General features: G+C 47.5%; 1 protein-coding gene across 2 annotated transcripts in view; it reads left to right on the forward strand.

Moving 5' to 3' along the window:
- The window catches only part of MLKL (mixed lineage kinase domain like pseudokinase), a 703,954-nt gene that overhangs the window by 517,686 nt on the left and 172,109 nt on the right, over positions 1-14,159 (forward strand). For both annotated transcript variants that reach the window (XM_086945230.1, XM_086945229.1), the window contains one exon: positions 9,343-9,497. In XM_086945230.1, the coding sequence (XP_086801356.1) occupies positions 9,343-9,497 (155 nt within the window). The remainder of the gene's footprint in view (positions 1-9,342; positions 9,498-14,159) is intronic.

Consider the following 14,159-nt stretch of genomic DNA (forward strand, 5'->3'; position numbering starts at 1 on the left):
TCTGCACGGTTGAGTGAACTACGGTCAACTCCTTTTGCCAGGTTCAGGACCAGAAACCTGAAGACTTAGACCAAGACTGCCAGGAGTAACTGCCTGTATGCTGCTTTAATAGAAAAAGCTGATGGTCTACTCAGAAGGGGCATTGGAGGTGCCTTGCATGATGGAGATGCTGTGAAGGAACCAAGGCCATAGAAATCAAAGCCATTCACTGCAACACGGAGGCAGGACCCACACCGCTCCTTGAGGATGAGGCCTGGGAGTCCGATTGTGCCTAGTGCAGTGTGGACTCAATCTTTTACCCCCAGGATCAATCATGTCATGGAACTGGACCACTAGAGAAATTGAGTGCCTAGAAGAACTGAGGTGCTTGCAAAGCCCGACTGCAATCAGCAGTCTCCCTATGAAAGATCCAAAGTGCCAGAGGAAATGCTAGACTGATGGAGAGGCCTGCTTTACATTCGAAGTACTCACTGCTAGGATTAGAGAGGGCATTGAGCTTATTTCCGTGGTGTTTTTGAGTTTGCACAGGCGTGATGAAGAACTCAAGATGCAAGATTTGCTGGACAATGAGCACCCGGACCCTTCTCTTCAACTGGTACTGATGTTGACTATGCTTGCCTGAAACTACATGCTCCAGCACACTAGACGTGGACTGAACCACGTCGTCTAAGCTGAGACATGGACACTGCCATTCCCACTTAGTAAGTACACTAAACATTGATGGATGAAATGCTTGAATTAATCTCAGCCACTGGCAATTACTCGGGCTTGATCTTAGTCCATGGTTATTTTACACACCGTGCCACCTCAGTTTGGACCCATCTATATGCAAATCAGTCTTTTTTAATTTTTTTTTATTTATATACAATTCAATAACATTACTACTGAAAAGAAATCATCAGTACAAGGTGTTGTGTATGATCAACATTAGGCATGGAGGTACAGCAATGGTTGATGGATCTCGCAGCAGAGGTACTCAAGAGAAAGCGGTCATGTACATCAACAGTGACAATCCGATTAACACATAGGACCATTCTACTAAAGGTCAATATGCGAACAAAGGGCGAGAAAGCGATCCTATAAGCCAGAACCAGACCTCACATAAGACAGTGCAAGGGCTCCCTGCTCCACATCCAACTCGAGCTTGAAGTACTTCAACCACGGTGACCACATTTTCCTGAATTTACGTGGGCAGCCCCTTGCTTAATAAACCACTTTTTCGGCAGCCATGTATAAATCCATATTGGTTTTCCATTCTGTGAATATAGGAAGGCGTTGTGAACCCCAGTACTTGGCTATGTCCCGTTTAGCCACCACCAACCCCAGATTAACCAGTAAGAGCCCATATTGTGGAAGGTCGACATCTGTGGGAATGCCAAATAGTAGAAATTTCACATCCATCTCAATTGTTGCCCCAAGTATTTTATTTAGTTTGCCCACTATTTTGTGCCAGTAGGGTCGGATGTGATCGCATTCCCAAAGGGTGTGAATGTATGTGCCATGTGTCTTACAGCATCTAAGGCATGCAGGGTCTTCCACCCTCCCCATCTTGTGCAATCGTTCCCTATCATAGTAGACCCTGTGAAGGATCTTGTATTGGATAAGCCGCAGTCTTAATTTGATCGCCACCTCACGTGGATGCATGAGGGCCACTTCCCAGTCGATATCCTCAAGGGGTCCCATGGTAAGTTACCACTTCACGCGAAGTGGGCCGAGATTAACTGGCATATTGTTGAGCTGTGTTTTATAGGTCATGGGAGCGTATTCCAGCAACACCTCGTTGTCTAACCCCTCAGCCAGCCAGGCATGACGAAGCCTAAGGTACGCATAGGCTTGTGAACTATGCAGTTGATATTTGGATTAAAGGAACAAGAAGGAGGCAAGGGAGCCTCGCTCCAGGAGGTCTCATATTTTGGAAATGCCAATGAGGTCCTATTGCTTGAAACCCCTCATCTTCCTGATCTCACGCAGATGGGCTCCCTCCCATAATGGGGTCTCCCGTGTAGGTTTCCCCTCCCATCGCAATATTTTCTCAGCAGTATTCCAGGCCTCTATTACCCGTTGAGTAGCGGAAAGTAGTCGTGCCGCGCCAGCACCCCCGTATAAATAGTTTAGGTGGGAGCGCTCATGGAATTGAAGCCACTCCAGCCTATATGCCGGATGATCCCCTGTGCATGAATCTACTAATTAATGAGGATCAGGTGGGCCGCCCTGTCTTAGCCTCTAATATCTGGCATGGCTAACCCCCCGTTGTAGGGATTACGTTGCAGGTTCCGGAGTGCTATCCAAGGATGCGCGTCATCCCAACGGAGGAGGCGCAACTCACTATCAATAGAAGCAAAAATTGCTTCAGGTAATTTATGATAAGTGTTCTGAAGAACATAGAGAACTTGAGGTAGGGTCACCATTTTGTACATGGCAGCTCTACCCATGACTGTGAGAGGTAGTTTCCTCCATCGTTTCCCATCCGCCTGAAAATTCAGCAACACTCCACGTATATTGCGTTCCACATGAAGGACGGGGTCAGTAGTAATAGAAAGGCCCAAATACAGAAAGCCCTCCTGGGCCAGCCGCAGGCAGCTGGGATAAGCGCAAGTTGCGGGGCCGCCACTTACTGGATAAAGGGTGGACTTAGTCCAGTTAATCTTGTAGCCAGCATAGCTGCCATATTCTTCAAATATGTGGAGAAGACTGGGGAGCTTGTCAGCGGGCAACTTGACATAAAGCAGAATATCGTCTGCATATAACGATATGCATTCTTCCTTCATCAAATCTGGAACACTGAGGAAACCACCTAGTTCGGGAGCGAACCACGCACGCTGGGGGTTCCAATATGAGGGCAAACTGTAGAGGAGAGGGGGGCAGCTTTGCCTGGTGCCGCACTGTATTGGCCAGCTGATTGAAAGAGTGCCATTGACCCGCACTTGGGCCTCAGGTGTGTTATACAATAACGTCAGCCACCCTAGAAAAACTGGGCCGAAGCCCATTTCCTCCAGAGTACACCACATGAAGGGCCAGTGAATCATGTCAAACGCTTTCTCCGCATCAAGCGAGAGAAGCGAATGGGGAGTGTCATGACCCCGTACTGTGTCCATCCAGTTAGCTAGCTACCTGTTTTCTGATGACCTATGGCCTCGGTAACCTCTGCTAGCGTCAAGTCACCTTCTAGGCTATCTCGCTCGTCGGGTGTAAGGGTGGGCAAGTCAATACTCTGAAGGTATTGGCGTATCTGGGAGTCTTCCGCGTGAATGTGGGCTTCATAAAGTGTCTTGTAATAGCGCTCAAAAGCCCCCGCGATATCCTCTGGAGCAGTATAGATAATCTCTTGGTCCTTTATCGACACTACCCACCGGTACTCAATTTCCTTCTGCCCCAGCCACGCCAGCAGTTTCCCCGCCCGATTTCCCGTCTCGTAAAGGCGATGTTGGGTTGCTAATTGGCATGTTTTTACCTCATCCGTCGCAAGCGCGAAGTATTCGTGCCTGGCTATTTCAAGCCGGCGCAGATCCTCTTCAGTCATTGTGGCCTGACTTGTCTCTCCAAGTCCAAGAGGGCCTGTTCTAAGTCTTCAAGCTCTTGAATCGCACGTTTCTTTTTGTGGGCCAGTATATTTTGCGACCTGTCACGCAATACTGCCTTATAGGCCTCCCATAAGGTAATGGCAGACGGAACAGAACCTACATTTTCAGTGAAATATAGCTGGGAATCAATGCGGGGCTCTTCAGCTACTGTCGCATCCCATAGCTCCCTTTTGTCTTGGTCAGACCACATGGCCGTCCCGCTGGACTTCATATCCCACCATCTTGGCACAACCCCAGCTGACTCTAGTAAATGGGAATCAAGAAGGAACCTTAGGGGAATAAACAATGATTCTCTAGCCCATCTCATCTCCTGCTATTCGTCTTCCGTAGTGAGGGACACTGACACTGCTGCTCGTGATCTCCACATTTCCATCACGAAAGCTGTGGACATTCTGGCCCCGATTAAGCAGCACTACTCCGCTAGGAAAAGTCACTCAGCGCCCTGGTACTCCGATGCCCTTAGGCTATTAAGACAGGGGTGCAGGAAGCAGGAGAGGCGCTGGAGACTAAATAGTGATCCTCCTGAAAAAGAAAAACCTGACCCCATTAGAGCTTCTCAGGAACTCTGTGACCAGATTTCAAACTTTTTCCATGTGAAGATAATGGATATCCACTCAGGCCTAGAAGCTCTCAATCAAAACCTGGGAGCTCCCTGTGCCACAGTGGCGCCCCCTTCCCTGGAGGAGGATCCTGGAAGGTCTCAGGGTTTCTTTCTCACCAATTTTCCCCCGCTCACCCTGGTGCAACTTAATCTGCACTTGGACAAACTTAAATCGGCATCTCCTCTTGATCCCTGCCCTTTGAAGACCCTAAAAGAATGCAGGGATGTTTTACTCCCTCCATTCTTGGAGGTTATCAACCTTGCAATCCACGAAGGTGTCTATCCGACCTCATGGAAAATGGCCATAGTGAAACCCCTCTTAAAGAAGCCCACATTGGATCCTGGGATTTTAAAGAATTTTCGTCCCATCTCTTTACTCCCAGCCCCTGCGAAAATGTTAGAGGCCCATCTAAATAACTATCGGAGTGCCTTCCTGGAGAACTCCAGCCTTCTTGACCCCTCTCAACACGGTTTTCGGAAGGCTCATAGCAGTGAGTCCGCCCTTACAGTCGTCACTAATAACATCCACGCGAAGGTCGACAGTGGCCAAACTACACTTCTGGTCCTGCTCGACCTCACAGCCGGATTTGACACCCTGTCCCCTCCATCTTGGCCATACGCCTTAGGGAGATTGGAGTGGACGGACCGGCGCTCAGCCTTTTAACATCTTTCCTTGATCACCGTGAACAGAGGGTCAAGCTGGGTGAGTTACTTTCCCCAGTCAAGCCTGTGCAGTGTGGTGCACCTCAGGGCTCGTCCCTGAGCCCCACACTTTTCAACATTTACGTGACCCCTTTAGCCAGGCTTGTAAGATCTTTTGGGCTGGAAGTTCTATCCTATGCCGATGACACTCAGATCATGGTCTCCCTTTCGCAAACTGTGGACTTCGCGGCCAAATATTTCAGGAACTGCATGGAAGCAGTTGCAGGCTGGATGGTGAGGAACTTCCTCAAACTAAATGGGGAGAAAACGGAGGTGCTCATCTTTGGAGGCAAGCAGGAGATCTGGTCGATCGACTGGTGGCCTCCTGCTCTCGGAGCCTGTCCCACGCCCTCTCAGTCTGCCCGGAATTTGGGCGTAATCTTCGACAACAAGCTCTCCTTTGATAAACAGGTCAGCAGGACTGCATCAACTTGTTGTGGTGTCCTTAGAACCTTGAGGAAAATAGTGCATTATCTCTCCACCGAAGCTCGTAAACTGGTCACGGTGGCCCTTATATCCTCTAGGCTAGACTATTGCAATGCACTATATTTAGGAATCAATAAAAGACTTATCCAACGTCTCCTAGTAGTGCACAATGCAGCAGCAAGGTTTGTTGTTGATGCCCCGAGGCTCTCATCTGGCTCCGCCATCAGGAAAAACCTGCATTGGCTCCCCATGCAGGCTAGGATTGAGTTTAAGGCTCTCTGCCTCACCCACCGTGCCCTTCACGGTTCTGGGGCGGAAGACATTAGATCCCTTGTGTCCTTCTACGCCCCTGGCAGGGCATTTCGCTCAGCCAATAAAAGCCTTCTTTCTGTGCCAAGAATCACTAAAGCAAGGTGGGGTGGGAGGGCCTTTTTCTCTCTCACCCCTAGGATCTGGAACTCCCTTCCGCCTGAGATTAAGTACCAACCCTCCCACTCTCTCTTCCGAAGGACCTTGAAGACCTGACTTTTCAGGGAGGCCTATCTATAACCGGCGCACTTCCCCTCTCTCCATACAGGTTTTCCATCCTTAGCGCCTTGACGCCCATGGGCATAGTTGCGCTATAGAAATCCCCATTCAATTCAATTCAATTCAATAGCTCACACGCATTAAGCCTCCATTGCGGAAGCCTTCGACCACCACCACCCCCCATTTTCATGAGCAGGGGAGAATGGCTCGAAATTTCCATAGCCAGGTAGTCAATGTCGGTCACCCGTTGCAATTCTCATGCCGGAGCGGAAAGGTAGTCCAAGTGGGAGAACACCCTATGGGCTCCAGGAAAATAAGAGTATGTTCGCCGGAGCGGGTGGTGGTGTCGCCACAGGTCAGAGAGGTCCAATGACTCTAGGAAAAGGGCCAAAGGTGTGATATCTGGGTTATCACTTCCAGCTAAGGAGCGGTCAAGCCGGGGATTCAATACATCGTTGAAGTCTCCTAGAAAGGATATGTATGACGGGGCCAGAGTGTAACAGGAGGGTAGTCAATTTGTCAAACGTGCGTTGTTGGAAGCGAGGTGGTGCATAAACACTAGGTAAAAAAAAGTCCTGTGGTTCCAAACCCCCCTGACCGCAACATATGTTCCATCGAGGTCCACCCATTTTTGCGTGACATGAAAGGGCGTGGACTTCCTAGCAAGGATCGCCACCCCACAGGAGCCTTTAGTAAAACCCGCGTGTGCCAGAGTAGTGTAACACCCCGTCCCAAAAAGGAGCATGTTGTGCCCAAAAGGTGTGTCTCCTGTAGAAATACTAAATCAGGTCTATGTCTCTTGAGAAACTTGGTTACCAAACCCTGTCTCACCTTATTACCCAAACCATTGACATTCCATGTCATTACTGTATATTCATGGTCAGGCATGGTAGTACCATATCAAAAGCTGTCCTGTGTCTGCGTTCGATAGAAATGTGTCCCCCTCCCTCCTTCCCCGCTCTGCGTATCAGTGGGAGCACCTGGTTGGATCAAACGAACTTCTTTCCCATCAGCTAAACTCCAAAAAATACTCAAAACAAAAAAACAGCCCCCCCACCCTAATCTCTTCTGACGTTCTCCCCATCCCCCCACTCGTCAGCATGACAACTTTGGAGCGAATCGTCTGGTAAGAGGTCTGTTATCCCCCCTTCCTTCCCACCCAATTAACTACCTAATATCAAAACCCAAACAAACACACCAATCACTTTCCCAGTTCAAAGTAAACCAGTGGAGAACAACTGGGGCTCAGGAAAATCTTATTGTCCGGCAGCGGCCAGCGGGCCCCGCCTCTCAAGTCTCTTCACCTTCTACAGGAGGGTGCCTGGGTTGGTCATCCGGAACTTGGAGGGTCTGGTCCGTCGCTTCCAGTCGCAGGATACTGTTCATGAGCGGATGGGCAATGGGTGCCTCCTCAGAGTCATCTCTCTCAGACAGGTCGGTGGGGCCAGTATCCTCCAGTCCCTTCTGAAGATCAGCTGATCTTGAGCGAAGCAGCTCGTCTCCAGAGTCCGATAAGGGTGTGTCTGCGTCTCTGGAGCGCAGGTTTCAGCCGGGTGTTCCTCCGGCTGACGACTTGCGCCGCAGACCCCACCTCCTACGCTTATCCCTGAGCCTGTCCTGGGACCCCACCCGTTGTTTGAGTGGGGACCCGGTGGAGCCCGACAGCGGTGGCCTTCGTAGTTGCGGTGGTTCCTCCACCCAGGCCCACGCCTCCTCCGGAGTTTGGAAAAACAGCGTATTCTGGAAAAAGACCTTCAGTTTAACTGGAAACAGCAACATATGTGGGATCCCCATGGCTCGCAGCTTGATCCTAACTTTGTCAAAAGTCCACCTTTGTTTCTGCACATCAAGAGAATAGTCCGGAAAAACCATCACCTTAGTATTCTCGTAGCGAACCACTCCTTTCTTCCGGATCTCTCCGAGTATTACGTCCCTGTCGTGAAAGTTCAGGAAGGGCGCTATTAGGGGTCGTGGAGGAGCCCCCGGCGGTATGCAAATCAGTCTTAACCATGCTCCACTAGGAACAGTCTAGCCGAACTGCTAAGCCAGGTCCTCGCTGAGCCAGAACACAAAAACCCTGGATTGGTTTGGCCCTAGTCATGGGCTCAGGAGCCGGGTACAGCTTGGTTCCAGTGACACAGTGTGCATGGGACCCATGTCTGGGCAGACACGCCCCACTTAGGGCAATACATTAAGTATACAAAAGAGTAATGGAGGGAATGCTTGAATTAATCTCATCCACTGGTAATGCATCCCGCTCTATTGATATTCTGCATACCATACCACCTCAGTTTGGACCCTGGCAGTTAGCTGGACTGTTCCCATGACGCGCAGGGTCAAGACTAATTTTATTATGACTGGATCCAAACTGAGGAGGCATGGTGGCAAAAAACGATGGATTGGAATGCGGCCCAGAGCGATTGTCCGTTGTTGAGATTAATTCAAGCATTCCATTCATCACCTTGTTGTTTTTGGAACCTCACTTAGTAGGCAGTGTTTTGTGAACTTCACTAGGAGTAATGCTGCTATTTTGACCAACGGATATTTGAGGTGATGCATGCAATGCTGAACAGCTGAATTGGACAATAGGATACTATGCATTCCGGGAAGATACTGAATGGGAGGCCATAATAGTCTTTTCCCGGACATCCATTCTCGTCAACTGTTCTTTACCTTTTTTGCACTAAACCTGCTTTCAAGGGTTCTCCCATAGGAGCAGCCGGAGTAGTCTCTCCCATAACCAATAAGAGTTTTATGAGATTCAGAGCAGTAACAGTTGCCTTCTGATATATGATTTTAGTGTTGCATTTTTTGTGCAAGTATTGAAGTGTTTTTTATTTTTCAAATACCAAGCTCTCACGAGACACTGATTTTTTCCTGTCTACTGACTGCGTGGTTCATTGAATTCTGATCGTTTCACCCATGCCAACTCCCTGAGTAAACCTTGGACCGCTTGCTTGACTTTGCTACACTGAGCATCAAGTGCTGAAGGGCTATACTTGGTGTTCACGTTTGGGCTCATGAGTAAGGTTAAGAGCCCCAGGGCACCATTGGTAGAGAATCTGATTGACACAGTCTGAGCCAAGTGGCTGCAGACTGTCCTGGAGCTTCTGAAAAACTTCCCACAGTTATCAAACTAATGGCTGCAGAATGCTTGGGAATTACATTTGATAAATACAACTGAATGCATACACGCAAACCCAGACCTGAGGAGTGAAGCATAACTGCCAGCTACTTACAATTATGCTGTACACCTCTATCTCTCATACTTCTTTCTTCCATCACACTACTACTTGGTGTATTGCACACTATATACATGCAGCAATGCATTTCAAACACAGAACAGTCTCTTGTGAGTAAGAGATATGCTACTACAGTAAATCTTGACCTACTCAGATAAGAAGCCCTGGAATGGGCTTGACCTTGCCATGCACATATCTGTCTGATCCCATTTCTGGGCATAGAGTCTGACTTTTTATGCATCTGTTCTCTTATCTTCTGCAGCTAGCGGGGTTTGAGTTATCAAAGACTGAGTCCTCCCTTAGACGTGAAACTCCGGAAAGTCGCAGCCAGAAGGCGGCAAACAGTCTGGTGTACCATTCCCCACAGAGACTGAGCGACATCCACTTTAAGTATGACAAGGCTAGCGAGATTTACAGGTACCACACGACATGTCAATAAAGGGGTGCATAAAGTTTAATTTTAACAGGCGTAAAAGAAGCACTAGCAATACCAATACGTTTCACTTTTTATGTATGTTGTAAGAAGTACTTGTTAGTTTTGTTGAAAAATTGTTAAACAGAAAATTGTGTTTTTTTATGTAGTTGTATAATATATGTGAATTGTAATAAATAGATATACATACCTAAAATATAAGATTACAAATAATACAATGTAATTGTAAGACTTTTATGGATGAAAAAGTGCCTGCAGGAAGTGCTTAACCCCTGAAGAACAAGTTGCATACCTTCAGTCGCACTCTTTTTGGTAGAGACAGCTGCGGATTCCTCTCCTTTTAAATACTCCCCAGTCATCAAAATGGATTCAGAAACGTTTCAGCTGTACCTCTGAGCGTCAGAACATTGCACTATGCAGCTCTGTACTGACAATGTTCGGTCAGTCCAGAAATGACAAACGCAGTCTATATAGGTGCCATTCCTGCACGCTGATTTTAGTTGCTATCAAGACTATCTGCACCTCTAGACTCAGATCCCCAAAAGCAAAATGGTAGGCAGGTTGCAGATTCCTAGAATTTGGGATCTTATTAAAGGATAGAGTCCAATCACAGAATGGGGAGAATGGGAGGGCCAGTGAGGAATCTTCAGCTAGATAGAGCCTCAACCAGAAAGAACACTACTGAAGGTAAGTAACTACTTCTGATAGAGACTTTTAGCTGCAGATTCCTCACCATTTGAATGGATACTAAAGCAGATACCAAAGCAGTACCTATTGGAGGCGGGCCTGTTAAGGGCCTCAAACAAGAAAGGCATACATGATTGAGCAGACAAAATCCCCCTCTCAGCAAAGCGGACTGTTCAGACAACAGTGCTTCGTGAACTTGTAGAGACACCTGTGTAGCTGCTTGGCAGATGTGTAGGACAGGGATTCTCTTTTCTAACACAGCACAGTGGTAGAAGCTTCGGCCATAGTAGAATGATCACACAGTCCTTCTGAACGCTGCTTTTTAACAAATGTCTAGCAGATCTTTACGCAGAGCAAAATCAAGCGGGAAATGGTTGTTGTACGCCAGGGGTCTCTAACCTTTTCTATAACGAGAGCTACTTCTGAGCAATGAAAACGGTCCTGGGCTACTAACGCTTCGACTATTTCTGCAGCAGTGACCACACCTTACAGAATTACTAGTAGTGGCCACCCACATGCATGTCACACTATCAAGTGATAAAATATTGTGTCATGTCAAAATATCAAACCCAGAATATGACTAATGCAATATCATGAAAGTATACATGAATACGTAAGAATAGATTTACTATTTTTAACTCCACATCTACGTACCTTGAAGGCTCATATATGTGAAAGATAAATAGATGTGAAATTTAGAATGTAATTGAAATTAAACTCTTCTATAAATAATTACCTTCATGATATTGTGATAGCGAATATTCTGGACGCAATATTTTTTCAGGACGATATTTAAAACCCAATATTGTAGAAGCACACCAACCTCCTAACATGTAAGAAACAGTGAAGAGTTGCTAACATCAATGTCAGGAAACGTTTTATCAATATAAAATGCTTCCCCATGACTAATGAAATAACAGCCACAGGAGAAAATACGCAATGGTATAAAGGGAATACGAACAGGTATAAACATCCCCAACTTGGTTTGAATCATTATTCAAAGGGCAGCTATAAATATATTTTGTATTTTTAATCCTTTGTTTTCAAACATTATCATATTAGTTTTCCAAAGTGTGTATTCTATGAAATATGAACATTTTATATTGGGTAAATACACAGAAAGAATATCTTGCCTTTTACAACAAAAGAACTCTCAATTTGAGGGTACAGAAATGTGTAGTGCAACCATCATTAAAACTGCTAGACCCTCGGAATTACTTACAACGCTGGGCTGCACTACAGGGAGCTACTTCCAGGGTACTGGTGAGCTACCAGTAGCTCCCGAGCTACCCATTGGAGAACCCTGTTGTACGCACTACCTTGCTTTTTTTTTGGTTCAGAGAACCCCACAAAGAGTTTATCGTCCACCTGGGGCCATATTAATGTGTTCCCCGGGGGTGCAACGTGCAATTGTGCCTGCTTTACGCGCCCCCTGGGCACGTTGGTATTACAGAAGGGGCTGCAGATGCTTGTGCGGCCCCTTCGGTAATACCGATAGTGCTGGCACACATAAAGCGCCAGCTCTACCTGCTGGAGGTGTTTCCTCATTTGCATGGGGGCGTACATCATGCAAATGAGGGAGTCTCTTTGCCTCTGCGCTCGCACTGTATTACAAACGAGGGCGCAGAGGCAAAGAAGCTGTCAGGAGACACACTGACAGTGCGCCACCCAAAAGGTGGCACTGTCAGTACGCCCCTCTAAGAGCAGCCCTCTGCAGGGTGTAAAAGGGGTCCTATGTAGCCCTCTGAAAACCCCTTAAGAGTGCAGGCGGGTGCAGTCACTGACTCCATATTTCACTTGAGTGTGCTGCCCCGGGACAGCACGAGTTCATGGCTGTCCCGGGGGCAGCACATTCTATGTTTTAGGATGCCACCTCGTTTGCCACCCGGCACACCTGTTTTAAGGTACACCAGGCGCAAACAGGGAAAGCGTGCCCTAATACATATACTGCCCCAGGTGTTCTTCGGTATGATCTATGTAGAAGTTCAGTGCTCTCCTGCAGTCTAAGTGATGGAGTCTCTTCTCCTCCTTAGAGGGGTGAGATGGAGCATAGAACGCTGGCAGCGTGATGGTTTGACTGGCATGGAATGGAGCCACAACTTTTGGCAGGAAGGATGCCTAGGTTTGCAGAACCGGAGTGTAAGGTTGATTGAGACAAAGAGCTTGAAGCTAACTCACTCGCCGTGTAGAGGTGATGGCAACAAGGAACACAGGGCCTTAACGTGGCTTAACGCGGCCTTGTAAATAAGGCACCCTTTCCTTCTACACTTAGCGTGAAAGGGACGGGCAATGGGGGTTGTGGTGGGCGTTCCACCCCAACACCCATTGATTTTTAATCTGCCCCATATTTAACAAGGGTGTCATAGATATAGGGCAGTGCCAAAATTAAGATAAAAAAATCTGGTCTTACCCTGGCGAAACGAGGAGAAATACTTTATTTCTCCTAGTTTTTGCTGTTTCTATGTGTGCTGCATTGTGCAGCACCCATAGAAACAGTAAAACGTCATTGATTGTTTATGTGCAGAAAGGTGTCCCTAGCTGCACATAAACAATCTTTTTTTTTAAATTATGCGTTGCAACTTCTATGTCTGCTGCAGAATGCAGCACACATAGAAGTTACAAAACGCCATTGGTGATTGTTTATGTGCAGCAAGGGACACCTTCCTGCATATAAACAATCTTTCCCTGCAACATAGGTACTCTTGCACTAGGAAGCTGCAAGTAGCACCTGTGCAGGGTGAAAGGCAGGGTTCTTGTATATACGGTGCAGCCCTGCATTTCAGAAGTGGCTGAGTGTGGCGTTAAGCCAGCAAGGGTAACACCATGCTCCATCACTTCATTGTGAATATGCCCCAAAGTTTTAATGCTAAGGAGTCATAAGGTGCAGCTGTGAAGGTGCTCTAACAGAGTGCACATCAGATAAGTCATGAACACACTAAGGTCCCATTGGGCCATGACAAAGGAAAAAGGTGAAACCTATGTTAAAGCCCCTTCAGAAATTGAATCCCAACAAGTGACTTCAACAATGAGGACTGATCTGGCAACCTCAAGAAGGCTGAAAGGTCAGAAAGAGCTCTTAACTATGCCTAAAGCAAAACCTTGCTGGGCCAGGGACCGACAAAACAGAACATCAGATTACTTGACCTGGAGGGGATCAAGCTAGCATGTGCCACACCAAGCCACAAATTTGTCCCTTTGACAGGTGTATGCAGTTTTCGTTGAGGGATCCCTGGCTGCCAAGATGACATCAACAACCTCTGAGGGAAGGTTGAAAATGTTCAGCTTTCGCAGCTTAAACTCCAAGCATGAAGGTGCTTATTGGGAAGGCTCGGGTACAGAACCCTGCCCTGTTGCTGCAACAGCAGGTCCTTCTGAAGGGGCAACCTGACCGGAGTACAGATGCTCAAGCCCAGGAAGTCTGTATACCATACTCTCTGTGACTAATATGGAGCCACTAGGGTGACTTAGGCCCAGTCAGTACTGATCTTCTAGAGAACTCGGTCAGGAGTGATATAGGTAGAAATACATATACACGTGTCCTGAGTTCCACTTGAGGCAGAACCCGTCGGTGAGCGCAAGATATCTTGGATATTTGTGGAAGAGACCTTGAAGTACGAAGTGAACGCCAGCCAGCCCATAAAGGATCGCTGAATTCTACTTTCCACCTGGTGGCTGTGCTCTGTCAAGGGCCTACTAAAGAGGGTTGGCATGTAAGGCTGCAGGGGAGTAGTGGAATTGGCAGCATGCTGACTGTGGCCCAGTGTTTGGTGGGAACCTCTGCTGCAACTGCAAAATTGCTGGGTGCCCTGAAGAGGTTGGGCAGGCTGGTGGGAAGGAGTGTCCCTTTCAACACCACGGTTTGCGGTTAGCTTAGACTGGCGGAGAAGCACTGACCGCAAACGGTGTCCATGCTCTCCATAAATCACTTGAGAGTGGAATCAACCTTGTCCTCGAATAGG

The sequence above is a fragment of the Lissotriton vulgaris genome, chromosome 12, assembly GCF_964263255.1.
Source record: "Lissotriton vulgaris chromosome 12, aLisVul1.2, whole genome shotgun sequence".
In the NCBI taxonomy this organism is placed as follows: Eukaryota; Metazoa; Chordata; class Amphibia; order Caudata; family Salamandridae; genus Lissotriton; species Lissotriton vulgaris.